General features: G+C 40.5%; 1 protein-coding gene across 10 annotated transcripts in view; it reads left to right on the forward strand.

Moving 5' to 3' along the window:
• SOX5 (SRY-box transcription factor 5) overlaps positions 1 to 27,069 on the forward strand; it is a 306,951-nt gene that overhangs the window by 248,510 nt on the left and 31,372 nt on the right. For 7 of the 10 annotated variants that reach the window (XM_068141932.1, XM_068141928.1, XM_068141929.1 and 4 more), the window contains 2 exons: positions 20,398 to 20,575; positions 25,338 to 25,510. In XM_068141932.1, coding sequence (XP_067998033.1) covers positions 20,398 to 20,575; positions 25,338 to 25,510 — 351 coding nt within the window. The remainder of the gene's footprint in view (positions 1 to 20,397; positions 20,576 to 25,337; positions 25,511 to 27,069) is intronic. The other 3 variants (XM_068141930.1, XM_068141931.1, XM_068141936.1) reach the window with 1 other exon arrangement.

Raw genomic sequence — 27,069 nt, forward strand, 5'->3', positions numbered from 1 at the left:
TACTTCTGGCAATGATGTTACTATTTGCTCAGCAGTAGCACCTGGGAGTTGTGACAAGGAAAGGAAATGTGTTTCAGACAAGCCAGAAACAGCACTAAGCAGTTGGATATACACAAGCAGATTCTCCTCAACTGCAATATCCATACAAATATTAGTGCAAATCATTAACTGAAGATGAGACTTTATTTTCACATTATCTGATCATCTGATCACCAAATTAAACATTGGATTGAGTTTCTTTCATGTCACCTATAGTCAACAATAGAATAACCTTTGAAAGATTAGAGCTTGCCTCTCTACCACAGCACAGGTTGGCTTTAAAATGGCCAGAGACTCTCTAAGGGAACTTACTCCATTTTTGAGGAATATCTGATGATGATTCTGAAGGTGCTGCCACATGCACCGGCTGTGTCTGGCATCCTGTTTTATAGTATATGAAGGATAGAAAGGGACTAACTCTGTGTTCGCTCCGTTCAACCCAGGCAAGGTAAGCCTGGATGTGAAACTACAACTGAGTCACTATTGACTTCTTTCTATTGAGGATAGGATATAGGATATAGGATATAGGATATAGGATATAGGATATAGGATAGAATAGAATAGAATAGAATAGAATAGAATAGAATAGAATAGAATAGAATAGAATAGAATAGAATAGAATAGAATAGAATAGAATAGAATAGAATAGGAATTAACCAGGTTGGAAAAGACTTCCAAGATCATCAAGTCCAACCTATCACCCAACACCATTTAATCAACTAAACCGTGGCACCAAGTGCCTCATCATTCCTAAACACCTCCAGTGATGGTGACCACCACCTCCCTGGGCAGCCCATTCCAATGACCAATCAGTCTTTCCATGAAGAACTTCTTCCTGACATCCAGCCTAAACCTCCCCTGGTGCAGCTTGAGACTGTGTCCTCTTGTTCTGATGCTGTTTGCCTGGGGACAGAATAATGAATAAGAGTATTTTGCAATGGGCATTTTAATTCAGGCATACCACAGGCTATGTTAGTAGGAAAAATGAGTAAAGAATTTCCTGTGGGGAGCTGGTTGGGGATTTTCCCCTCTCAGTCAAAACTGATGATGGGATTATACTTCCCAGTTTCACTGGGAAAGCTTTCTTGACTCAGGATGAAAATATGGGGGGTGGGGGCGGAGGGGGGAAGTGAAAAAACATCTGATGGAAAAGAGAAAGTAAAAGGCCCTAAATGTCCTGATAATAAGAAAAATCATCAAGATGATATTTCTGATTCTACTTTGGGCAAATTGTCGACTTGAACTTCATTTTAGGTGACTGCCCTAAGCAGCCTTGTTAACTTGGGTATATTTTGTCTCTCTTTCCCTCATTTCTCTCTTTTGTATCCTAGCACTAAATGTAAAAATTTATCTTTGGGAGATCTAGGTGAAAATATTAAGTTCCATTATACACATAGAATCATAGTATAAGTCAGGGTTGGAAGGGACCACAAGGATCATCTAGTTCCAACCCCCCTGCCATGAGCAGGGACACCGCACACTACATCAGGCTGGCCAGAGCCTCATCCAGCCTGGGCTTAAACACCTCCAGGGACAGGGCCTCGACCACCTCCCTGGACAACCCATTCCAGGGCTTCACCACTCTCATGGTGAAGAACTTCCTCCTCACGTCCAGCCTGAGTCTCCCCACCTCCAGCTTCATTCCATTCCCCCTAGTCCTATCACTACCTGAGATCCTGAGGAGTCCCTCCCCAGCCTTCTTGTAGGCCCCCTTCAGATACTGGAAAGCCGCAATTAGGTCACTTCGGAGCCTTCTTTTCTGCAGACTGAACAGCCCCAGCTCTTTCAGTCTGTCCTCATAGGAGAGGTGCTCCAGCCCTCTTATCATCCTCGTGGCCCTTCTCTGGACATGTTCCAGCACATCCATATCCCTCTTGTAATAGGGGCTCCAGAACTGGACACAGTACTCCAGGTGGGGTCTCACCAGGGCTGAGTAGAGGGGGAGGATCACCTCCCTCGACCTGCTGGCCACACTTCTCCTGATGCAGCCCAGGATCTGATTGGCTTTCTGGGCTGCAAGTGCACATTGAGAGCTCATGTTGAGCTTTTTGTCCACCAGCACCCCCAAGTCTCTCTCTTCAGGGCTGCTTTCCAGCCAGTCCCTGCCCAGCCTGGATTTGTGCCTGGGATTGCCTCGACCCAGATGCAGGACCCTGCACTTGCTCTTACTGAACTTCATGAGGTTGGCTTGTGCCCACCTCTCCAGCCTGTCAAGGTCCCTCTGGATGGCCTCCCTTCCCTCCAGCGTGTCTGCTGCACCACACAGCTTGGTGTCATCAGCAAACTTGCTGAGGGTGCACTCAATGCCACTGTCCATGTCACCCACAAAGATGTTGAACATGACTGGTCCCAGGACTGATCCCTGAGGGACTCCGCTTGTCACTGGCCTCCACATAGCTGCCTCAGCTTGCTTGCCACATCATGCTCTAAGTACTGCAGAAGCTTAGCTGATAAGTAGACATAGAGATTCCTTGTACCCTCAGAGCTGCCAATTTTGAACATGTTGAAGGAAGGTACCCAATTTCAGCACTACAGGTTTGCTCTTCGAATGTGGAAATATGTTGGTGTTTCCTATTCATAGCTTTTCTTTGTATTTGGTCATATCAGATATTTTTGGAAACATGAGCTAATTGTTCTGCAGAACACTGTGAAGTACTTCAGCAGTAAAGAGAGTAGCTTTGTGACTAAAGAAGACTGATCCCCTATGGGGACAGGCTGAGGGAGTCGGGGCTGTACAGCCTTGAGAATAGAAGGCTCCAGGGAGACCTTAGAGAAGCCTTTCAGTACCTGAAGGGGGCCTAGAAGAAAGTCAGGAAAGGACTTTTTACAAGGGCTTGTAGTGATAAGATGAGAGGGAGTGGATTGAAGTGTGAGGAGGGCAGATTGAGACTGGAGATTAGGAAGAATGTCTTGACAGTGAGGGTGGTGAGACACTGGAACAGGTTGCCCAGGGAGGTCATGGATGCCCTCTCCCTGGAGGTGTTCAAGGCCAGGTTGGTCTCGTGGAAGGTGTCCCTGCCCATGGCAAGGGGGGGGGTTGGAACTAGATGATCTTAAGGTCCTTTTCAACCTAAACCATTCTATGAATCTATGAATCATGGCTGTGTACAGGTGACCAAAGGGCCAAATTGTTTTCCCCAAAGAGTAGAGAAGAACCTGTCTGAAACTGACCCACTGCACATGTTAGGCCTCATATACTAATGGCAATTACTGTTGTTTTTATTGGTTGAAGAGCCCAGCAACTGCTGAATGCCAGCCCAAGCAGCACAAAATTAATATATCCTTACCTCCATTAGAAAGAGTGTTGGGTTATTTCAGAGTGAAGAATTGTTGTTAAAGTGACATAACATACACCATCCCTTCTGGAACATTGAGGGCATGCTTACAGAAGGTTTATCTCCCAAGGTTTTCAAGGCTCTTTCATTTTTGAAAATGTCTAGGCTGGACACAATTCTTTATATGCCATTGATGAAAATAATTCTTGTAAATTAATCTATGTAGTTTTTCAACACCAAAATGACAGCATGAGGATGTTATAAATTGGTACATTCAAAACCATTTCTCAGTGCTTGCATTTCCCAGTGCCCTTTTCAGTGCATCAAGCAAATTAGAAATAACTGTAAGATAATTCAGAAGTTCATAACATGGATGCAGTCAGGAGCTGTAAACTGAGACCTCACCTGCCCGGTCTGTGCTGCACTTCTTGATGCTATGCTGTTTCTTCAGTATCCCTGTCCATTCTTAATGGAGACCTTGTAGCTGATCATCTCTTTACCTGAAACCCTTTTTCCTTTACTGCCCATGCTTTTAATTCCAAATACAAAATGTGGTTTTGGCGACACAATCTTCCCTACTATTCCTTTTGTACATGCCATCCAGCCATATAAGCAATGACTTTTTTAAACCATTTGCTGGAGCAGAATGAAGTGACGTGTATTAATAGAGCTTCTGAAGATCCTTTTCTAAAATAGAGAAGGTGTTCTGAACAGCAAAACCAATGTTAATAGCAGTATCTGAAATGCAGCAGCAGTGGGGACTTGCACAGCATTCTGCCTGCCTCCCACCAGTCCCTACATTCCTAAAAGTAGATTAAATATGTGGAGGGGCTCCTAGAATGCTTTTTCAGATCAAGACTCCATAGCTCCATTTCCGGATACCACGTTTCTGTGGCAGGAGCCTATCTTTCATGCTGAGAGCCAGCCAGAGCTAGCCAGTCAGCCCTTGTCAGGCCCTTTTTGTAATGAAAATTGAGACGAAAACATAACAAAATGAAAAGAGGTGATAAAACCTCTGAGATCAGTGATCACAAAATGAAGGCCAGATACACAAATTAAGCATTTCTGAAAGAGAGGTCTTCCGAAATCAGAAAGGGAGCAACAGAGATTAAAAGCGAGTGGGCCGTGACAGTCAGGCCGTGTGCACTTCTGACCAGTTCACTACTATTCCTTGCCACTAGTGTGTTCCTTACCTCGTATGAATAAACAAAATACACACTTTTTCCTAATGGCAATGTTGGTCAAGTGGCATTAGGGTCCCAGTTTTCATTCTTTATGGTTATATGATTTGCTTCATACTGAAGACCAAGATGGCACTATAACTTTCAGGAGGCAGCTACAAAAGCCAGGTTCAGTTACAGAATCCCTCAGTGTTCCGGAGTGCTGGGACCTGACATTTTGTTTCTGCTCTGTGTCTTACTCTGTTACTTGGAAATACCTAAACACCAACTTCTGCAGAAGCTTTTTGACAGAGCTGCCCATCTAGTGTCACCTGCAACAAAGAGCTGGGATGAGAAAGAGCAGCATTTTGCAAGAAGAGACTGGAAGAGTCCCAAACAAGAAAACAGTGTCACAATGTCAAGGTTTTTTTAATACCACTAAGATAGCTGTTGCACTGTTATTGCCAGCCAGCCACGCAGTCCTAAGAATAGCAGTAAAAGGGCTTTAGCAGAGCATGGAATCTTGAGCTGCATAATGAAACAGAGAAAATTCAGATTTTTCTGGTTACAGTATTTTTTGTTGATCCTCCTTATGTTTGAGTGGGCTTGTTCTGTGAGGAGAGTTTGAAGATACTTAGGAGAGGGTCTTTCTGCTGAGGAAGGGGAGCCAACCATAAGGAGAAATATGTGAAGTTCAGCTTGAGATGTGGTGTTCTTTATTGAGAGCTGCTGTGAATCACAGTACTGCAAAGATGAAGTACCAATTTTAGAGCTAAGTTAAACATAGATAGCAAACCAACCTGTTATGCCAACATCAGATTAATTTCTGGTTTCATTCATAATATGAAATTCCTGTAAAGGTCATCCTTTGTTCCAGAGATTTAAGTTTTTAGAGTCCGAGCTGCTAGAGTCTCTAAACTAAGGAATGTCTTTGTTCCATTCCAGGAGCACAGGCTAATGCTAAATAATAGCACTGTAGCAATGTACCTATTTCATGGATTAGGAGACAGCTCAAAGTGGAGCAGAGGACTCCCATTCTGCCAGATCCTTCTAGAGTAGAAGCAGGTACCTCACTTTGGGAATGAAGCCTTCCCTGTTGCATCTTCATTTAACTATGTGGGTATTTTATAGTATATGTTAGTAATAAAAAGTAACATGCATAGGCTGCATTGGCAAGACTTGTCTGCTGGACAGCAATGTAACCATCTTTTGCCAAATGTAGAACTTTTCAACACAGGAAGTAAATTTATGAAGTGATGGAATCAAATTCTAACGTGATCAGTCTAGCAGCTTCCAGAGACTGCTTGCTTTGTTGCAGAAGGGTGATTCGCTTCCACATTACATACTAGATTTGAAATTATCTCCTCTGGACACATTCAGGCAGAATGCAATTCAAACTGAGCATCAAAGAAATATATTTTGCAGCAAGTTTTCCTGTACACACAGCTAAATGATTATCGTTTAACAAGGGAGCTCTACAGTTTTTTTCATCCGAAACATTTTAATCCATAATCCCGAGTAGCTGTGGAGAGCTGAAGAGAAGCAACATTTAGTAGCGGAACGGAGAAGAAACTGATTTCATTTTCAAATTCAAAGAGGTTCTTGTAGGTTAGTATTAACTCTAGTATCATGTGAAGTGCTTGGCAAATACTGCACAGAAGTTCCACAGAACTATGTATCTGTTGTACAGAATGCAGTTTGAATTGTTTAGTGTAAAATGAAGTAATGTAAAAGAGGGCTTCAGAGAAATGATGTGGAAACTGTCACTAAAAACAGTGTGGCTACATCTTGTGATTTTAGAATGGGTAGCTTTCTGAAAGTTTCAGCTCCTGGAGTCATGTGAATATGTGAGAATCTCAAGAAAAAGCTTCAGGCTGCCATGGCTGAAACTTACAGAATGGTATAAATGTATCTCAAAGGCTTGGAAAGCCACTAACGAAATGAATCTATGAGTTACTATTTTAATCAGGCGGGATTAATTTTCAGTTTCAAGTCATAGGAGACTTCACGTTGGCAATTCTTCTAAGACATAAATACTTCTCATCAAAATTAGACTTTTTACTATAGAATCTTGCAGTAAAAGTGCTTCAGTAGTATCCAGAAAGAACATTTGACACCATTTAAAGAACATCAGGGACAGGCAAGCTGATGCAAGAAACTATTTTGGCTTTTGATATAATTTAACAAGACTCCATATATGAAACCAGTCTGAAATTCTGATCTTGATCATGTGCCTTTATCCACTAATACTGCCAGACTGTGAACTCGTGCTCGGTACTTTCAGTGCAAGTAAATTAATTTCGTTTCCGTTTCACTTCTGGTGCTACATTTTTCTGTGTTGCTTTTATAGGAGAGGTAAGCTAATGCCTTGACTGCTGTGTGCTTAGGGAAAAAAAATATTAAGAAAAACACCTTTGGTAAAAGATTGCTCAGTATCTTGACGTGTGGAGTTCATGGAGGGTAAGACAATTTCTCCAACGGGAATGCTGGAGAGAAGGCATTTCAATTTAAAACAATGATGTTACAGGAAGTATATAACCTTGAGTATTTTCATAAGTTCCTAGTGTTTTAAAATTTTTGGAGGTGATGTGCCAGCACCTGCTTGCAGATTTAAAATAAGGGGCCATTTCAAAGAGCTATGTGTGCATGGAGCTGCAGCACATGGGTCTGTGCAGGCTTTCAGCTGACATGCCAGGCAGTGACATGTCACGTCATGAATCAGCCACATCGTGTTAGGTGATTTCAAGCTAACAGAACAAAACAGGAGTTACACAGTGACAAACACAACCCAATGTGACATATCCATGAGAAAATTGGCACAAAAAGCTTCTTAAAGTTGAGTTTCAGGGGTACATTTATTCATCTCCAAAATGCTCCAGAGAAGGCAGTGTACCGGAAAGAGGAGTAATGTACTGACAGAATTACTAAAGCAGCTTTAATTCAGTGTACAATTAGGAATCAAGCATATATGGAAAACAATTCTGCAGAGTATTTTTGTTATATTGGGTTCTTGTGAATGTCTTTCTAAAGGTAGCTCTCTCAGGGCTGCAGTCATTCCAGGTCACTGATTATTTTTATCTTTAGCCATGCTAAGAGCTGTATAGACTTCAGGTTACAGCTGTAAGTTAATATATTTTGAATGTATCTGTTGGTTGCCTCAGTAAATCTTTACTCCTTGTAGTCCAAACTGTTGTTTTTTCTGCCTTGCTTGCAGATTGGAATGACTCCTTTTTGTGCCTATTTCCAATATTCTTATTCTTCTCTGAAATTATCTTCTTCCTCTTTCTGGGTCCTCTTATCCTCGTTTCTGATGCCCACTGAAAATAGAATCTGCAATTAAAACTCTGGGATTAATTAATTAATCTGTTTGCTTATTATTCATCATAGATATCCATGATAGCCTGTGCTTTCAACATTCTCTGTTAAAGGCACAGATCTAATTCATGGTCAGGCAAATTCAGCACATATATTTAGCTGAGAAATGCATTTCAAGTAGCATTTTGTTCGTGGTATCAAAAGTTAAAATGCTGGCACATGACGGTTTGCTCACTGCATTTCATGTCTGGCTTTACAGTTCTTAATTTCAAAGCCTTTGAAATACCAATTTTTCTGTAGTGAACTGCAGCTTCCAGGCAGGATGATGTGGTAGTGCAATACCCAGGAGATCCACTACCATTCCAAAGTTAATTTGGGCTAGTGGGGGAGGAAGACGATAGCCACATCATTTTGTCTAGCTTAAGTGAGAAAACAGCAGATACGCAGAGGCCTGCAGAGCAGAACAAATGGAATGCTTTCTCTTCTGCTTTCATTTTAAAATGTGCAAGATGCTCCAAGAGTGCCAGAAGTGGTGAAGCCTAGTTTCATTTGTGAAATCTCACAGTATTTGGACTCTCACTGGAAATACAGAATACTGCTGTCCCAGGGATACTCTGGTGTCTGTTAAAGTGTGGGCAAGAGCTGGAGCATTCTCCTCTCCTATCCCATTGTTTCTCCACACAAATTATGTGAGACCTTCAAGGATTTCATTAGACCTGATGGAGATTGGCTGGTGTGCTCAAAATGTTTATAGAGATGAAGATTGCCAGACAAGCACACAGGCTTCATGTTCATTCTGACACACATGCACACACGCAGACTAATTTTGAGGTTAAGAATCATCTCCCACTTGGACAACTCTCAGGGATTTTACTGACATGACATCTTAAATTTAACATAGATGCAGTATGTTTTGCTACTACTTTTCCTGTGCTGCTGTTCTTCACTCTCAAGTGATCACAGTTCAGTGCTGGGTGGAAGGATTCCCTTAGTAGTATCATTTGGGGCTCACTTTGTAAACTGCTCTGGGCTCAAACAGCAATGTGATGTAAATACATGGTTTTTACTGGTGAATTGATAAAATTATCTCACGCTTACCAAACATCCTAGTGTCTTGTCTTGATTGTAATTAACTGGTGTCATACATGTTGAGTCAGTGCTCTAGGATTTGTGCCTAGAATAAGTCATAAAACCATAGCTGCTTTACTATGAGAGAAAAGGAAGAAGGGGGCTTTTTTTTTTTCCCTCTCCCTTTTTTTGTCTTCTGGATAAGATACAAAAACTGCCTAGAGCTGGCCCTGTTTAGAAACAGCAAATCAGGCCCTTGGAAATTTTTTTTTTTCTTAAGATGTCAGCTTCCTTTTCGTATACTTCTGTGAAGACAAAGAATATCTTAACGTCTGTATTGAAGTAATCATTAAAATAAAAGGAGATCTGTAGACATCAGCTATAAATCATCAAGAAATAGCTTGTGGGTAACCTTTGACACAATTGAACCTACTTGAAATGAGCCAGGGCTGGATTCATTGCCTTTAGTGAAGCCAGTAGGTGGATTAAAGGTCTCTTCTCTCCCTCCCTCTCTCTCTTTCCATCTCTTACAGTGTTAGCTTCTGGGAGGTGAATGTGTTCTGGCTTAGTGATGGAAATGCATTTGGATGTGTTCTTAAATAGACATTTGTTTTATGTCTGAAAAGTATAGGCTAATCTTAACAGTGTGATGCTGGGGCTATTTTAAAGGTGTTTTTTAAGGTGGTTGTCTTGTTTCAGCTTTACAAAAACTACTGTAACCAATTATTTAGGCTCGAGGAGCAGCATGGAATGTCTATTGTGTGTGGATGCATGCATGTTCTACAGAATTAACAGGAAAAATGGTAGATAAAAATCTGCCTAATTTTACATAATAGGTTTTTGGCGTTCTTGTGATCCGACTTCAAATTCATGCTGAGTTTCTACAGAGTAACAGAAATGCTACTTTGCAGTTGTTAATTTTAATTTCTAAGATGCTAGGTTTTAAAAGGAGCATAAAGTCTTCAGCATCTCATGGGGACAAACTATGAGTCTTACTAATGAATCCAGCAATTAGTGGTTCATTGTGCCTGCCAGCAATTTGGCCCCAATACTGGTCCTGATGGTGATTTCATTTTTGCTGGTGTGAATCAGGAATAGGATCTGAAGTCTAATTCACCAAGGGGCTGTGATTACTTCTTCAACACTGTTCTGCTTATAATCTGCATTCAGTACTTAGAGCAGCAAGTTCAAAAAAATAATACCACCACCAAACCCCCTACATTATACTTATATTTTCATTATAATGGTTGATTAATACATTCATTAGAATAATTATAAAACAGAAATTATACTTATTAAACTTAAGGGATTGTAAGTGGTAGGATCCCCATGCAGTTAGATAAACATATATGTGATGTATTTGCACAGGAGAAACCCCTTTCATAGATGAAAAGATGTGTTTTCTCCAATACTTCAAGCAGAGAATTGAGAGAAAAGAGGTGGGACTTTACTTTCTGTAGCCATTTGCACCTGTGCAAAACAGAAAAACATTTAGTTGGTAATAGTTTATTACAACTTCACAAAGATATCAGTGGCCATGTGCAGAAGATTAGATAATGAGTGACTCATGCAAGTTCACAGAGAAAGCTTGTTGGGAAGTCAGCAGCTGAGCCAGAGTCTGTTTGATATGACCCAAGGTATCAGCAATAGAAAAAGGCATGAGTGTGGCATGGGAAAAGGAATCCCTCTTCCCAAGAAGCCTGCTCCCAAGTAGTTAACCTCACTAATGTGATTGTGGATGGAATATAAGTATTAAACAAGTTCTGTAACTGCAGTACTCAATAGTGCAGCACGTGTTTGCTATGCATGTTCCCTTCAGTGTATTCAACTCCTTAGTTTCTGGAATTGCTGATTAGATTTCATCTAAGGAGGTGAAATGAAAAAAATATCCAACAGACAGAGTTGTAAAATAGTTTTTCATTTTAGTGAGCTTGAATGTTGTTAATAGCATGCAAGCATTAAAGATGGATGAGTTTTATGTTGATAGTTTCCCTTTGAAAAGCTATTAGTCGGCAAAACAAATTGTCAGGCAGGTCATATCTACAGTTACAAAACATATTTTGACATTTTTCTTACAGTTGTACGTATGTATAAATAAAAACAGTGCACGTTATCTCTGCACTGGTTATTTGTAGTGCTGCATACGTTGTTGCCTCTCGTAGTGAAAAATCTACCTAGATTCCATCCAGATATCCAAAGTCAGAGATAGCACAGGTGCTTATTTGAAAAGAAATTTCTTAGCCCACTACCAGTTGTCCAAGTTGTTTGCAATCTCTTTTCTTTCAAGCTCTTTTGACTTGTTCCTTCTAATGTTTTCAACAGCGGAGGTTTTATGGTTTTGTTTTGTCGTTCCCCCCCCACACCCCCACCCCCGAATCATATAAGCCATGCAGCATCTTCTTTGCTTCTCCTGCCTGACCACAGCAGGAGGAGGGGTCTGTTGCTAATTTGTTTTGATATGGTACACTTTGGTCTGTATTCTTTTTGAAATTAATTCCTTTTGCAGGTGTGGGGTTAGAGGTGGTGGTGTGCTCCCAGCGAAGGTGTCATCCACCACAGAGAGGAGGTGGGAGGCTTTGATCAGTGTGGCTTGTGTTTTCTTGTTGTTCATTTAAAATGTACCAGTTTGTAATGCTGTTTGGCTTTGCAGGTCCTTGTTTTATTTCTTTCCAAGTCCTTCCCCATCCTTTCAGGTTTTGTTGTTTTCGTTGCTGTTCATTCTGCTTAACATTTCCTGGGATTATTTGTTGGAAGGTGCTGGCTCCAGGTTCAAATTAGGCAGTAAACAAAATCCAATCTAATGACCATTTCCTTTTTTTCAAACAGCCTTGTTGTGGTTGGGAGACTGTGTTAAGGCCACAGCATCACATGCTTGGACTCCTGAGGTCTATTGGGACAGAATTATGTAGCAAGGATTTTTAAAAGAATAACCAAACCAAGACCCAAGCGGCCAGGCATCATGCATCAGGGCACAGGCCACTCAAGTCTCTACCCCACACAAGTTTAGGAGTACATGCCACACATCAAACTGTCTGACTATTGCATGCTTCTTTTGAAGTAGCTGGACATTTTAGGAACTACCATACCATACCAAAAAAACCTCCAAAATGCTGATCTGAGTAAGAATGGCAATTGTTCTGCTCTTCCTTGTGACTCAGCTGCTTTCTGACTCTGTGAGATGAGGCAAATCATTTAGCCACTTTGTGCTTTATTCTTCCCATTTGTAAAATAAGGCAAAAGCTGTCAGAGTAATTATGAGCTTTAATTATTCAATATTCCTGTGGTACACTAGAGAAGTGATTTTTTTTTTCCCTCTTGCACTCATTACTTGCAGTGCATTTCAGTGGGAGCAGTTTGGAAGAAGCATACTTCATAGCAAGAAACATTTTCCCTCCTCCCCACCAACAACTTTGTGATCCTCTCTAATGGTTTTTATGTCACGTAAAGTGGTTTGCGTGGTTAAAAGTGTGAAAAATCAGTTGCTGTCTTCCCCTGAAGGTTTGTGGTGTCTGTGTCAGTCCTTACTGACTTGTGCTGAAGTTGCTCTTCCTGCTTAGCCGCTGAATTGAGCCTTCTTAGAGAAATGCTTCATTAATAATACCAAGTAAGTAGGTACAGCAAAAATGTGAGAAATGCAGCTGAACAATAATTACTAGAAGCAAAAAGCTGACAACAGCACCCAATTTTGGCATGAAGTATGGACTAGCACAGTCCCAAGGGGCTAGTCTCTCTGCTTATGTTTTGTCTTCACTCAACGTGGACCCTTTTCATTTCAGGCCAAGCCTGGCAAGATTTGCTCGTAACAGGTTTCACTGAAATGGTTTGTTGGTTTGGTTTCTCTTTTCTTGTGTGTGTGAATGAGCCTACCAAGTTAAAGTTTTGCTTTTTCAGGGATGCTTTTTCATTTTGAGGTGAAAGCAAATGCTGAAAGCTCTTTGACCCTGAAATTTTGTTTCATGCTGTACAGACAATCCACATACTGGATCCTAAAAAGTAGGGGCAGCAACTTTAATTTCTGATTGCCTCAGTCTAGCAGAAGAGCAAATGTCCAAACAACAAAATAATAGCAATAGGAGTAAGTCAGTTATTTTTGTATGGCTGAGAAATGAATCTTTGAAGTTTGAGTCTGGGTTGAGATAATCTTCCATAAGTGGTCAGGTTTCCCTAGAAGTTGGTGTGACTGAAAACTCGTGATCGAGCAAAAATAGCCTAGAAATCTCATACCAGCCGCTTCCCTCAAACACATTGTGCTGTTTGTCTGTGGAGATTACCAGGAGACTTCACAAGGATTGTGGGCGTTTTGGCAGTCCAAAGCCAGCCAGAAGCTGCAAGTATGGTTTGAAGGATGCTTCTCTGAGGATTTATGAAACTAAATGAATGAATTTTGGGTAAACACACACCAGTCTGCTCTTTTTGCTAAGCTACATGCGCTAGTATATTCTGCCGGCCAAGCAGCTTGCACTGTGCTCCACGAAGGGATAGGTCCCAGTGCAGCACTTATCTTTCCTGAAGACTTTTAAAGAGTTGGTTTTAGGGTTCTGTGTGCAGGAGTCTAACCAGTTGCTACACAAATTAAGGCTTCTGCCTCAGGTCATCATTGGATGTAGACTTTGAAGAGGAGTTATGTAGCTCTCTCCACAGACACTGCTTTCAGGCAACCCTGCAGCTGAAACAGGTCATGCTCTTCCATATCTGACCTAGCTGGAGGACTAAAATGATCCTAGACTTGTTTGACATTTGGTCCTCTCTTATTTTAGCATCTGTATTCTGCAGCTCATAGAATACTAGAGTAAGAGCTACACGTTGAATAGAAAGGTCGTGGGGAGGAGGGGGAAGCATCCAGCTCCTAGGGCTTTCCATGTTTCCAGACAGGTCATTTTGCATGTTCCTCTTGTTCTTGCTGTATCGGTGAATCCTGTGTTACAACTTTGGGAAAGGACAGTGCTAAACACGGAGGGAAAATCACCCGGCAGCTCTTATTTTACTGTAACAATGTGTAGACTAGAGAAAATCAAAGCTTGGGGCTTTCAGGGCAGCAAATGAGTCTTTGTAACTGCAGACTTCTTTCCTGGCAACTAAGCTTCCTGTAAAGAAAAACAAAGGGGGAGCATGCTAGGGATCTTTCTGAGATGACAAAGTCCCCAGGGAGTATCCTCACTGAGGGCCCCTAGTGTTGCAAAAAAGGTCTAGGGGGAAATCCTGTCTGACCCTAGTACTATAAAGAGATTTATTTTATATATTCTTGCACCGCTTTTCCCCATGAACAGGAATGGAGACTGTGCAAGAATATATAAACTAGCATTTGGGAGTAATTTATTGCTTGAGTAGTCCCCTAAAAGAAGGAGATGAGAGAAGAAAAAGAGTATTTGTCACAAGGTGGGTTGGTTTCCTCCTTAGTTTTGAGTCCCATTAAGTATTCAAGCAAGTATCAGTAAAATCTGCAACTACTGACTTTGGTTGAACAGCGTGCACTGAGCTGAGAAGGTGTCTGCCTTCTGAGAGCAGTGCGTTTGGGAAAAGATACTCAGCAAAGCAATACCAGGAAAAAAATCTGCTCTGCTTATAGATTTAAATCCAGACTAAGATGTTTCTGCAGCTATCAGAGAAGGAAAAATCTGTGTTCTTTGCAGCATCAGAAAGAAAGATGACTTTATTTGTATATAAGAAAGATAGGTTCTTATATTCACCCTCTGCCTTGCCTTTGGTGCCTCTTCCTTTCTGTCTGGAGTCTGCTCATACCGTCTGCTTTTGTTGCTGAAACTTGTGGGCAAGATGAGGATAAACTGACTTCTCTGAAGCTGAAGAATAATTCTGCTATGCTTTTTGTCAGTAATAACCAACATGCCTGTTTTTATGTCTACCTCTCTTTTTCTAGATAGTTAGAGAAATTTCCACCTTTGCAGGAAGGGACACATTATTCTTAATCAAAACTTGAGAATGTGGCAGGAGGAGGTACAGCTGCAGATGAGCATTATCTAATTCACCCATCCTGTCATGTGAACATCCCTGCTTAATTTAATACAATTATTTCATCAGTGAGGATAATATCAGCAGCATGATTCATTTATACAACGTGTTTCACAACTGCCTTTACCTCTCGACGACTTATTATCACTACTGATAATTTCACCATGAGTGGCTTCAGAGGAAGGGGAGGGGATATGAAGGAAGCTGTCAGTATCTTTGTATGAGTGTGAACAACTGTAGTCCTAAGGGATAGTGATACTGAAGCATATATGCTGTTGCACCTCAGTTTCCAATATACTTTGGTTAGGCATTTCTGGATGAGCACGGGAATGAATGGATAAGCCACTGACTGGCTGCATTGTTCAGTGGGCAACAATAGCATCATTGTCTTTTCCCCCAGACATGCCAGTAAATGCTCCATATTTTGCATTTCTGTTGAAATTAAGATCTCCATGAAACAGAACCATGGTGGGGGAATATGACTTTATTTCTGGTGAGGTGGCACAGTCATTCTTTTAGAAACCCCATCTCCAGCTTCTTATTTCTAACTCATTTGGATGTAATTTGTACTGTCAAGGTCATTTAAATAGGCAGCAAGATGTGGCGAATGTGTTCCCAGAGGTCATGAAAAGCCTCTTTAGTAGAGCATGCTAGGCTGGCTTATGCCAGGTCATTTAAGCACATTTGTATTGCTAGTCAGATACACAGAGTAGTTCATGATTTTGTAATAAACCATGCAACCTGGACCTTCACTGTGTGTCACAGCGGGATGCAGTACTTGGATTTAAATGACAGTACAATAATTCAGTAACTGTATTTTAATAGTACACTAATCTTTAAAATATGTGAAAAGGAGCAAGATTATGAAATCCAGATGAATCATCTAGGTGCTTTCCTACCACCACTGTCTTTGAGGCTGGTTCATTCACCTGGGCTATCAGTCTTTTATTCAGCTCTTACTATTGAAGTAGTGCCATTTTTAATACAGAGTTTAGAGAGAGTCTCAAAATCAGATTTTATTCTTTTTTTTCTTTTCCATATCCATTCTTCATAGACATAAATTAACCTTTTATCTTAGGAGGAAGTAAATAGAGACAGCATGATTGAAAGATTAGAAAAGACACCATTTCAGCCAACTATTTGCAGCACTGGTGACTGCAAATCAGAATTCCTGGGTCCATTCAAAAGTCTGATGCTATCTTACTGTGTGACTCTGACCAAATCTCCTTTCCTCTCTCACTCATCTTTCCTCCCACATTAATAAGCACATTGTGTTTACCTAACATTATACCTTTTGAAAGGACCATACAAACCTCAGAAAAGCAGTGTGGTGCACACTCACCAGCAGTATTTCTATTTAAATGTTGCTTGTCAGGCACTTATATTTGGAGTATCTGATGCTTAAATATAGAAACTCAAAGTTAGCAATTCCAGCCTGAGTGAAGCTACAAAGTACAGCTCTTGAATATTTTGTTTACCCCCCAAAGTCTGATCTAGATGAAGGGTTCTTCTTTCTTCCTTTGCATCTCTAGAGATCAGCTGAGAAAAAATCTAGAGCAAAGCAAGGATTTAAAGTTCTCTGAGCGCCAAAGTTTTGGTTAGTGACAATTTTCCAGTCCTGGGAAGCAAACCATCAGTCATTTCTACAATAGCAACTGTTCTGACACTGCTGAGATACAGGGAATGGGAATGTCTTTACCAGTGCTTGGCTCTTGCTGTGGGTACTTCATTTTATTAGCCATCCATTGTGTGTTTTCACTATGCCTGATTCTCTACGATTATTTTTGTGTATGTTTTGGTTTGGTAGAGAAATGTGCTACTTGAAAGGAAACATTTCATAACCTTTAATCAAGATCATCTATTAATTTCATCACATCTATGTTTATACTATTACAAGCCTTCTGAGCCTTAACATCCTCTGGTCTAAGAATTAGTCATTTTAGCTGATAGATAGATAAATGTTTGACTTTGTTTAACTCTTCAAAAAACACTGGCATGGAGAAAAACAACAACTTACCAATAGCATCTTAGAATAACTGCATGTCAGAAAAAAGGCAGTGACCAATCAATGCTGAGCTTTGCTTAATAAAAATTAAGTGCAGGAAGTAGTTCTAGTTTCCATGATCCCACTGTATAAACCAATCTGTTGGCTGTTTAGATATGCCATCTACCTGGAGTGAATGTGCTATATATATATATTTTATTATTACTACTCTTATGTGCTCTAACTACCATGCTGCACTTACACACAACCTTGATGTAACTGAGAGCGATGCCTGCTAGTCTATAATGTGGCAGGATGTTAGCTGGGAGATGTTATAGTTAAAAACAAAGGTAAGCCAACACCTAATTCTCCTCATGGTTGTGCAGGTGCAACCCAATAGTGAAGACAGTAGAGTTCTTGGTTTAAACTGGAAGAGCAGAGAATTTTGAATTTATATCTGCAGATAGGAAAAAGAGTATCAAAGGGCTCACTCAGTGCAGGAGCGAAGATCCTAACAATTGTCTTCACACTTAACACAATTGTATATTATTACCTGTGTCCCAGATATTTCTTAGACTCCCATGGAATAAATCAGTGTTGTTGCACTGTGGTAAAGGAAATGACTTAAATTATTAGCAACTTGTGATCCAGCGTAGAATTTCTAAACTCTCTGACTGAATTTTTAATGCATTTGACTTCCAGCAAGGATTTGAGAATGCTCTTTGGAACTAGAGTAGTAAAAACATCATGGAGACCAAACAGTGAAGTAATATCACTTTGTAAATACATAGAATGGCTGAAAATTGTTTACTTATCCTCCTTTATGAGAACCAAGCTTCTGTGACCTCCGATTAATTTACCATTAGCCTGAAAACACAATGAAAGTGAATGAAGGGTAATTTGGAATGACATTTATCAGCTCTGGAAATGTCGACTTCTATTATTTCCACAAGGCCTTATACTTCTTGGCTCCACAGAAGGCTGTGCTGACTTGAATGAAGAAGAGCATTCTTACTACCAAGAATAGTTACAGCTCAGACAGCTTCACTGCTGGATCCCTACAATAGGAAAAAAAAAACACCTTCCCCATTTCTGGCTTCCATTAAGTGAGACCAAACCCGCTGTTCTGTAGTGCACATGCAGAAGACCTTGTGTTTACACCAGCATTAAAAAAGGCAGCAGAGGAATCAAGAAGCGAGAGAAGGGAGAGGAATACATTTTATAGGGACAAGATAGTGAGGGATTGAATCACAAAGACTAGACTGGAAAAGCCTTGCAGCGCAAGAACGCAGGTGGGAATCTAAGATGACTTTGCAGGAAGCAAGAGTCATTCTCATCAGAGACTGGTTGCTGCTCTGTATGAACTGAAGTACTACTCTTGGTTGGATTTTCAGTGGCCAGAGTGCAGCTTTCACTTCCATATCTGAAACTAGTCAGCCCCTTTTGTTGAGACTTACAACAGAGATCAAGAATGAAATACACATGGGAACTTAGCCCTCTTGGACTGAACTGCAGCAAGTCTGTGGGAAAGTTTGCTTTGCTTCTGGTACTTGCCTTCTGTGGAGGTGATTTGGCTCTTCAGGGATCCTTGTGTGGGTCAGGATCACTGTGTTCCATCAGTTTGTGCTTAACACTTTGAAGCAGCTATCTCAGTATTGATTTTACAACATTAGAGTTGCACTGCCATGGGATTTTGTTGGGTTTTTTTCCTAGACAGAAATTGGTGGAACAGCAGAGAAAGTCCCCCTTCCATTTGTCTAGTAGGTTAATCTATTTTATTCTAATTTGTATCTGTGTAAAGTAACTAACACATTCTTAAAATGTCAAATGCTGCTTGAACTGGGTGACATTTTTAACACCAAGGCTTATGTCTCCTAGAGGATCAACAGAATTCTGCCTTCTAGGTGCCTAAGTTGCTTCTGAGAATAGAGTATAGGCTCCTAAGTCAGTTCTATGCATTGCTTTATTTCACCTTGATTTTATGCATAAGTTGCATCTAGGACAGCTTAAATACCACTTGGAGGATGAAAGCTTTGGCCACGATGTCCCTGATACATTTGTCTGCTCAGCTTTAATTTATTTTTAATCATGGCTATTACAAAATGCAGAAATAGTCGAATAGAACAAAAATCCTTTGCTCAAAGCTTGCTTCATTAAGGTGATGGGAAAGTTCTATGACAGTGCTCTTCAGAATTGTTCTGTGTTGGGAGACATACATTTACCTCATGCTTCCACAAGCGATAGGTAGCTATAAAATTTCTTCTTCACTGCAACACGCCACCCTCTGTGGGAAAAAAAGTATCAGTATTATATGGTAGCAGTTACAGATACCTTAGTGGTAACAGTAAAACACTCAAACATTATGACTCTAATTCCAGTCTCCTTTGCATTGCTGTAAATCAACAATAATTCTATAATACTGAATGTACTTAAAACTTAGGGAGATCAGGTTGGCTTCTTCAGTGCCTAGAGCTGAAAGTTGGTTGTGTGATGTAATACTTCCAGTAGCTAAAGGATGGCTTTTCTAAGTCACAGTGTCAGGGGAGAGCTAGGCTAATATCTGGTGGTTGGATCTAATACCATATCCATTCGTTCTGATGATTTAAAAGTCAGTTAAAATCACTTCTAAAACATCCCCCTTGTTGAAAAGATTTTTTTTCCCTTCCCTGGGTTGGGTTTGGTTTGGTTTCTGCCCCTTCCCACACACTGTGTTCTATTTTGGTCAAACAAAAATACATGACTTGAATTTTGGTGTGTTTTATACCACTATCTGTTACCCTGTGTAATCAAAACAGGTTCAGGAGTAATTCCAGTTACCTTGCAAAAAAATGTCACCCAACACTTTTATTTTTACATAAAAATAATTACTGAAATCTTGAAGTCTGGCTCTGCAGAAGATGAAAACATCTGGGAGCTTATGCAAGATTATTGAGGTTGCTGCAGGTTTTGTGGAAAGAAAGGACAGGTTCTTCTTGCTCTCTTATTGTTGTGCAAGACAAGTGTTTATTTCCTAGGATAATGTTATGCTTGGGAAGCACAAAAGTGGGGGAAATTCAGAGGAAAGCATGAGTTTTGGTTGGTTCACTCATGTGGTTTTCCAAAGACACACAAAAACCCTGCAAAAGACCCAGAACCCCAACTGAAAACCCATTCAGTTAAACACATTTTGCCTAGTTTGGAGGTGGTGGTGGTGGCTGAATTTTAATTGAAAATGCATTTCAGGCCTTATGTAATTCATCCATATTGAGTTTAAAATAAAGTTTAAAAAAAAAAAGAACTGTAAAAGTGCTCTTCATTTTTGTCATAGAAAATATGTCTTGAGATGTGAATAATCCCTTCAGAGACAATTCTTACATACAAAGTGCAAATGGAGGATGTTCTCTGATCGTGTCATGCCAATTTTTCAGTTTATCAGTCATTCCAATTCCAAACCGGAATGACAAGATGATACCACATTTGATCTTAATATATATCATAGAACCTTTCAGGTTTAGAAGTTCATATGAGCTGAAAACAACTGTCGTTGCTTGGACAGTGTTGTGCCAACAGCAGTATTTTTAATGACACTGTTCTCTTCTGCTTGTCACAGGATGAAGTGGCCCAGCCTCTGAACCTTTCAGCCAAACCCAAGACATCTGATGGCAAGTCTCCCACATCACCCACCTCTCCTCATATGCCAACTCTGAGAATAAATAGTGGGGCCAGTTCACTAAAGTCCTCTGTGCCAGCAACATTATCTAGTCCTTCGGCCAGAGCAAACACAATAGGTAAGCTCAGTTTCATTTGTCCCTCTTCATAACGATTAGTAGATGATAATGGAAGCTGAGCATTTGTCATTCAGTGCCAGACAGTGGTCTATGAGCTGTATGTGTGTTGACCATAGTACTGTATTAGTTGATGGCAGTGAAGAAATTCACCATTTCAGCAGTATCTTTCGCAGACTCAGAAAACAAAGATCTATGTTGTTTCAGATAAGGCTTTATCAATAAAAGCTAATAAATGTTGTTTGCTTAATGGCATATGTTACAAACAGCAACCTGTCTAATATCAGGCATTAGAGACCCCTGGTGTGTCATCTCGAACGGACAGATAAACTTAAAAAAAAAATCCCTTTATGTTAAAAGGGTTTTATACAAATATATCTCTGCAAAATTACAGGTCTAATCCTTAGTCTGCAGAAAAAGCTCCATGGAGCATTATTTTACCATGCTCTAATAAGCAAAATAATCACCAGGTTGATTCAAAAAACCAAGTCTGATGTATTTGCAAAAAGTCTTAACTGGCTGGTTTTAGTGTTGTTCCAGAAATTAGCGTTAGTTCTTCCCTCTGCCAAAATTATCCCTTTGCCTAAAGACCATCTTAATAGTAACTGTCTTAGTGGTGATTTTGCAAGCCTGATGTGTTTAAAGGGCAGCTCTGTAAGTGAAGCGTCTGCACGCTCGGTTCTTCAGGTTTGGAACTGAAACATTTATTTCCATGCAGTTATGGAACAGAACCTGAACTGCAATTTCAGCATGTAAATCAAGTTCTCTTTAGGGAATTAAGTGAAGTGGGTTGTTGTACCTTTGCTACTCTGTGTCCTAAAGCATCTCCTGATGGCCCACTTACAGGGGTCGCACAGGAAACAAAAGACAGCATAGGTTAAACGGTCAGAAGCTGTTTCTATAATATCTCAGTGCTATGCAGTGAAGTATTTTTGTGTCTCTGTGGGTCTCCCCCAAGTTCATTGATGTCCATGTTCTACCTACATACACACCAGTTGTTATGTCCAAAGGTCAAACCAGCTGCAGCTGTGTTACCCTCCCTTATATCCTTACGCATATGTGATTACTGCTAATGTTGATGAGAGTTACATATATCAGGCAGAGAATATGCTTCTGTGTCTTTGAGAAAGGAAAATAACTTTATTTGGCATGACATGTTACAATTCTGTAAGTATTTTGTAAATATGGCATTTTTAATTGTTAATGCATGTATTATTATTATTAACCCTATGTTCTAGGCAATGATGTAGGCCATCTTTATCTGCTTGCCATATATGAGTTCCCATTTTTTCACATTAAATTCTTCATCCTTAATAGAGTGAGCATCTGACCTGCATCCAAGTGGCAGGACATCTCTTGTTCTCTCCTCTCCAATCTTCTTTCCATACACACCTGATATTTTTCATAGGTTTGAGACCCCTGCAATTTACTTCTCTTAACAAAATGCAGATTTTGAAATGCCGTACCTGTAATGAGTGATAATGTAATTGGATAAAAGCTTTGAGGATGAATAGAGCTTTAAAGGTCACTCCTGTAAGAAGAATTAATGTGTTATACCATTAATAAACCATGGAAAACTGTGGAGCAAAAGATAACATACTTAAGTTATTGTTAATGACATAGAGTTCACTGCTGTATAACTCTCGGCTACAAATATAGAAAGTGACTTTTTGAGGTTGCTGAGCAGTATCACCATGCATGCTGTATATATAAGATAAGCAGTCTTTGGTGCAGAAGCTGGACGGATATAGCCTACTTCTAACAAAGGTTTATCCTCTAATGGAGGCTTAGAACACTTTGTAGAGTCTTTTTGTGCTGTTAGGTCAGGTCCAACCGAAGTTACAGCAAGTAAAACTCAGCACCATGTTGCAACCATTTGGTGATCTTAAAAAAGCGAACACGAAACTGCAGTTCACTTTCTGGTTGGAGGTACACCATGAAAAATTCTGCTATCAGTTTCAGCAAATGGACTAAGATCTCTAAAAGTGGTAGAGAAACTTGATCGCTTTTTTAATCTGGAGACGTGAATCCCTCTACAAAAACTCACTGGGAAACATGCAGGCATTTGTCAGACCGTTACTTCTACTATTTGATTTGCACTGTCGATGCAAGGCACAAGTTGTCTGTCCTAGGTATGCACAGTCCACCTTGCTGGGATGCAGTTGAGCTGTCACTTCTCACCACCAACTGCAAATTAAAACCATTCTCTGAAAGCAGTTCTTCAGACTATTGGGTTCCCATGGTGTGGAGAAATGCTCCATTGTTCAGTCAACTTTGAAGGATGTAAACTTGTAGCCTCCTGTGATTAACAGTATAGCTGCATTTGGGCACACAGATACAGTCCTTTTGTAGAGCTCTTCTTATAGTGTATGAATTATGCTACAGACTGAGCAGTCACGAATGTCATGGCTTCATGTATGACTTTAAATCCAAGCATTTCTTTTTGGGAACAGGCATATGTCCGTGTACTATAAACAGAAACAACTTCTCTCTGCCCTTTGCCGTTATCTGCAACATCTCTATGCTAGTTTGGCAATCCTTGTAACTAAGTGCATTTTATGTAATGCAGTTCCCCTCTCTGTCAATAATTCACCACCTACCCTAAACAACAATAATTTACATTCAACTCACTTCTATATTAATCATTTCCCTGCACACCAGCATCTTGGCAGCTACTGAAAAACATAAGGAGTGCTTGCTTTTATTCTCTGTCATGTGCCAAACTGTCTCAAAGATAGCAGTATTCAGGAAAAGCCAAATAGTCTGGAGAAGGGCATGAATTCCAGTTCCTAGGCAAATTCAGCTGTATTACAGATTGAAAGTATTATACCTAGCCTAATCAACAGCACAACCAGCAGTACTACCACTGTTTGTTTGTTTGATTGTTTGCTTCCTTTTTAATTTATTCTGACTACATGCAAGCTTGATCAGTAACAGATGCAAAGTGGAGAAGGATCCAAGCAAGTTGATAAAATGGAGGCAAAAAAAAAAAGAGAGAAAACTATCAGCTGGTAGCACTGTGCTAATGCAGGTTATGTCCTTCCTTTTTCTGGGAAATCTGGAATTACTGGAATTCCATTGGTTGGGAATTACTGAACTGGGTCATTTGATAAAAGTAACATGGATCAAGTTACCTCACATGAAACTCTCAGGGTTCCTGGCTATTTAGGCAAAAGCTAACTGTTAGTGCAATTAACAGCAGCAGTCAAACCACACAGAAACTTCTCAGGTTCTGAGTGCCAGGGAAGACAGGAATACTACTTCCATGCTGAGTGCAGTCTGAAAAAAACAAACCAACAATAAAAGCCCAAACCAAACTAAAATCCCGACAGCAGTGCAGCACCAAACTAATCTGACATCAGCTTCTTCCCCTGAAATGTTTTAAGCAGCAAGACAATGTCCTACGTTTTTGGCAATCAGTGGATCAGATAGAAGAGTCTAGCAATACAACAAGGATGTGTAATCTGACATGATTAGACAAGGCTCTTTAGGAACAGAACATTCATAATTGAGACAAAGAAAGAGTATTAATAACACTTTCCTAACACGGCAGTTAGCCATTTTATATTTCCTTTCTTTAATCTTAGTGTTTTTCAACAAATCATGGGATTTAATAGCGTGTTTTGGCAGATTAGAGGATTTATGGCCCAGATGTTTTTTGTTCTAAAAATGGATTAGGGTGTAAAGTTTGCTGGAATCCATGGAACATGTTGAGGCAAGCCGGTCATTTTGTGTGTGATTAGTGCCTGCCTTCTGTCTCACAGTCCCTCCATCTGTCACAATTCACCAATGGATCTGGTTAGATTTAGCCTCATGTCACAAACAGAAGTCCCTTTTCTGGGCAATTTCATATTACAGATTCATTTTATGCCGTTTTTATGCCCTAGTTAAAAGACAGAAAGAAGTGTGTGTGTGCACGCGCGTGTGGAGATGTGGAGAGGGGGAGGGAGATTGATGTATATTAGCCTCTCCTTTAATGTTTGAAAAATAGACCGGGGCTCGGAGTCTCCCATCAGTATTCTATCCTACAAATCACATGCAGATTATAATAAGTATAATCTACAGTACGCTAAAGGAAAAAAATGACAAAGTGTCACATTTAAAATTAAATAGTATTAGCTGTGCTGGTGATGCTTGTAACATTTTAAAAGGAAATAATTCACTGACTACTAAGGCTAAGCTCTAGGCTGTGAATTTGCAGCAAAACAGTGGACGTTTGACCTACTATTAGCAGCATGAATAGGAGTGGGAATGTAGGTCCGTGTAGCTGTGGTTTCTTACACATTTCTGAATGACAGGTGGTGGTGGGGAGCATTCACTGGATGAAGTTTCTCTTCCCAGCCATTATGCATCTCATATCTATAGCAAACCACCGCCACCTGTGGTTTATTTTAATGTATTCACAAGTTTAAAGAGGGGGAAGAATTAAATGGTCTATTTTTAAGAGTTTAGGATTGCTGGCGTGATCAAAGCTCCCCCTAACTCTTATCCGGTTACATCCTGCTGCATACAAACCACGGGGCTAACCTCTGCAGCATCAGGGAAATATTGAAATTAATGGGATCAAATATCAGGACAAGGATTTTGGCACCGAGCTTACTCATGCTTCTTATCCAGGTGGCTCTGTCACAACAGTAAGGGAGTTACAAAGCCTGGACGAGTTTCTGGGCATTACCTTTTAACTCTTTCTCATTAATAATGCTGAACTGTTGGCGTGTTTCATCGATGAAAGCTAAAGTGATTTCTTGTGACTTTCTTTTTTAAGATATCCTTTCTTCTATCACGTCGTCAGGTTATTTAAATGACCATGATGCTGTTACCAAGGCAATCCAGGAGGCCCGGCAGATGAAGGAACAACTTCGGAGGGAACAGCAGGTGCTGGATGGGAAGGTGGCCGTTGTGAATAGCCTGGGTCTCAACAACTGCAGGACAGAAAAGGTGGGTTTCCAGCACTGCCTTTGCATTTATTTAGGACACTCTACAGGTACATAGGTTCTTCCTCTTCTTTCTCATTTTTAAGCAAAGTAGTTACTTCTTTAAAATAAAAATGAGAAGTACGATGAAAACCACAACCAAAAGATGACACAAGAGACAACACATATGGAAAGGAGGCAGAGATAGCCCTCATGAAAACTTTGGAAGCCACTAATTCTCTGTTCCAGCCTGTCAACATGTATTATGAGAAGGTGATCTTGAAATCTCTGGGTTTATGAAATTCTTAACTGTGTTTGTGAGATGAGCTGGATTTGAAAATATTCAAGCTTCTTTTGGAACATAAGCTTTGCTGATACTCAGGCTCACCTTCTGGGTATTTAGCCTTCTGAGGTTGTCATATATGATATTTTGTGACCATTGCAATGTGGCACAGTCATGTCATGTTAGATGAACTAACAAAATCGAAAGAATGGAGAATTGACAACACAAACTGCACCAAATATTTGCAGTGAAACTTAAGAGGCAGGAGAATGTATGGGCCTCACCACCTTCTGCTTTTGAACTGGCCTGTGAAGCTGTGCTGTAACAAAATATCAACAAAATGAGTATTCTCTACTGAACTTTGAATGTGTTGTAGCAGTGCACGTGTCAAAGGAGTTGTGATTTGCTGGTTTTTGTTGGAAATACCTCATGTCCTTCCATGCACTGCCTTGGATTACAGAGGATAAATTGACCTGCCAGTTCTTGCTGCCACATTTATAGTGAGCTCTCCTTACAACACAGAATGTTAGGAGTTGGAAGGGGCCTCAAAAAATTATCAAGTCCACCCCTACTACCAGAGCAGAATCACTCAAATTAGGTCACAGAGGAATGCATACAGACAGGTTTGGAATGTCTCCAGAGAAGGAGACTCCACAACCTGTCAAGGCAGCTTGATCCACCCTCACAGTTTAAAAGCTTTTTCCTATCTTCCCATAGAACTTCCTCTCTTCCAGCTTGCATCCATTGCCCCTTGTCCTATCAGTGGACATCACTGAGCAGAGGCTGGTTCCATCTTCCTGGCACTGCTCTTCACATCTTTATAAACATGAATGAGGCCACCCCTCAGTCTCCTAGCTAAAGAGATCCAACTCCCTCAGCCTTTCCTCAGAAGGGAGATGTTCCATTCCTTTCATCATCATCTTTGTGGCTCTGCTCCATAGCCTTTCAAGCAGTTCCCTGAGGTCTTTCTTGAACTGAGTGGCCCAGAACTGGACACAATATTCCAGATGTGGCCTCACCAGGGCAGAGTAGAGGGGCAGGAAAACCTCTCTCAACCTACTAGCCACACCCCTTCTAATCCACCCCAGGATGCCATTTGCCTTCTAAACCACAAGGGCACATTGCTGGCTCATGGTCATCCTTCAGTCCACCAGGATCTCCAGGTCCCTTTCCCTTACATTGCTCTCCCAACAGGTCAGCCCCCATACTGATGCATAACACTGGTACATATACATGCAAACTCTGTGTCTCAAAATCACATGCTTAGTGAGACTTCTTCCTCAGATTCTCTGTTCCCCTGT

Source organism: Melanerpes formicivorus, unplaced genomic scaffold (genome assembly GCF_026170545.1).
Source record: "Melanerpes formicivorus ecotype bairdi unplaced genomic scaffold, bMelFor1.0.p_v2 SCAF_8, whole genome shotgun sequence".
NCBI classification, from domain to species: Eukaryota; Metazoa; Chordata; class Aves; order Piciformes; family Picidae; genus Melanerpes; species Melanerpes formicivorus.